Source organism: Exophiala spinifera, assembly GCF_000836115.1.
Source record: "Exophiala spinifera strain CBS 89968 unplaced genomic scaffold supercont1.1, whole genome shotgun sequence".
NCBI lineage: Eukaryota > Fungi > Ascomycota > Eurotiomycetes > Chaetothyriales > Herpotrichiellaceae > Exophiala > Exophiala spinifera.
This window is the reverse complement of record NW_015622513.1, coordinates 3,746,072-3,747,416: the sequence shown is the minus strand read 5'-3', so window position 1 is coordinate 3,747,416 and position 1,345 is coordinate 3,746,072. Positions and strand designations below refer to the sequence as shown.

Below are 1,345 nucleotides of genomic sequence, written 5' to 3'. Positions count from 1 at the left end.
ACATACCCTATCCGTAGGTAGTTGTCTCACTGCTCCCCCCCCCCCCCCCCTATCCCCCTTTTTGTCTTATGCTCTCCTCCTACCCACTATCTCCTGTCCTTCTACCCCGTGCTGTACCGTGAATCGTCAATGCATTGAATCAGTCACACATACATATGTCCACACATACACGCATATACACATGTATGCATGTTCACAAGTCCACCCACATGGCACCATGTATAAAAGTCCAAGTACCTTACCGCCTGAAGATCTACATATGCGCGACTAATCTCCTCGGTGGTTCTCCTCCTCAAACAGCACCATCCAATCTTCTCTCCCTCCAACGTCGAAATCACATTCGTCCCCATCTTCCTAGGCGGGCTGATGAAACAATGCAACAACATCACGCCCATCAACATCACCAACAAGGGGACCTACATCGACAGGGAACGGCGGCGGTGGATCACCCAGTTCAACATCCCCATGCGCGACACGTTCCCGGACGGATTCCCCATGGGGACGCCGACGTTGAACGTCCAGCGGTTCCTGACCGCGTTGAACATGACTCGTCCGGAGTACTTGGTCCCCGCGTTGGATGCGGTATATGCTGCCTTTTGGAATCCAAGTGCTAGTTCCAGTACCAGGACGAGGGCCAATGCCAGTTCTGGCACCACCACCACCACCACCACCACCACCACCACCACTGACGACGAAACGAAAACCGAAGCCGAAGCCTTGAAAGTATGGGAGCCGCGCGTGCTCGCAGACCTGCTGAAGAGGAACAAAGTCGTACCTGCATCCGTGGTCGACGAGTGCCTGTCGAAGATGGCCACGGGGGCCGTCAAGGCCGAGTTGTCGGCGAAGACGCAACAGGCGTTCGAGGACGGCGCGTTTGGCCTGCCGTGGTTCCAATGTGAAGATGTCAGTGGTCACAAGGAGGGGTTCTGGGGGTTTGACCATATTGGTCAGGTCGTCAGGTTTTTGGACTTGAAGAAGAGAGACCGTAACGACGATGATGATGATGTGGATGGGACCGTGAATGGGGCACCGGGAGGAGAGTTGAAACCTTTGCTGTGAGTGAGATCGTTTGTGGCTCCGCCCGACTCGACCTTCTCACTTCCCACTACTTCCAACCTCGCCCGAATACTTTGTACGCAGGGATGACGAATGCTCGACTACCCACTTATTAGTGTAGTGTACCTAACACCGGACAAATGTGCCGACAAGACTTCTTCGTCACTCGATATTTCCGTCCTTGGCACTTGTTACTTGGTGCTTGTATTTGTAAGTAGATCCGCGTTTAAGAATCTTTGTGCGGACGAAGCCCCTGTCTGATAATTGAGGTTGAGGATGGGGGGGGGGG

At 53.9% G+C, this 1,345-nt stretch overlaps 1 protein-coding gene across 1 annotated transcript; it reads left to right on the top strand.

Annotated features, from left to right (window-relative positions):
• Nucleotides 1–366: 366 nt before the first annotated feature.
• Nucleotides 367–1,059, top strand: PV08_01366 (uncharacterized protein; the record flags this gene model as incomplete). The annotated part of the gene is made up of 1 exon (XM_016375728.1): nucleotides 367–1,059. The coding sequence occupies one exon, from the start codon at nucleotides 367–369 to the stop codon at nucleotides 1,057–1,059; it is 693 nt and encodes a 230-aa protein (XP_016241004.1).
• Nucleotides 1,060–1,345: the final 286 nt, after the last annotated feature.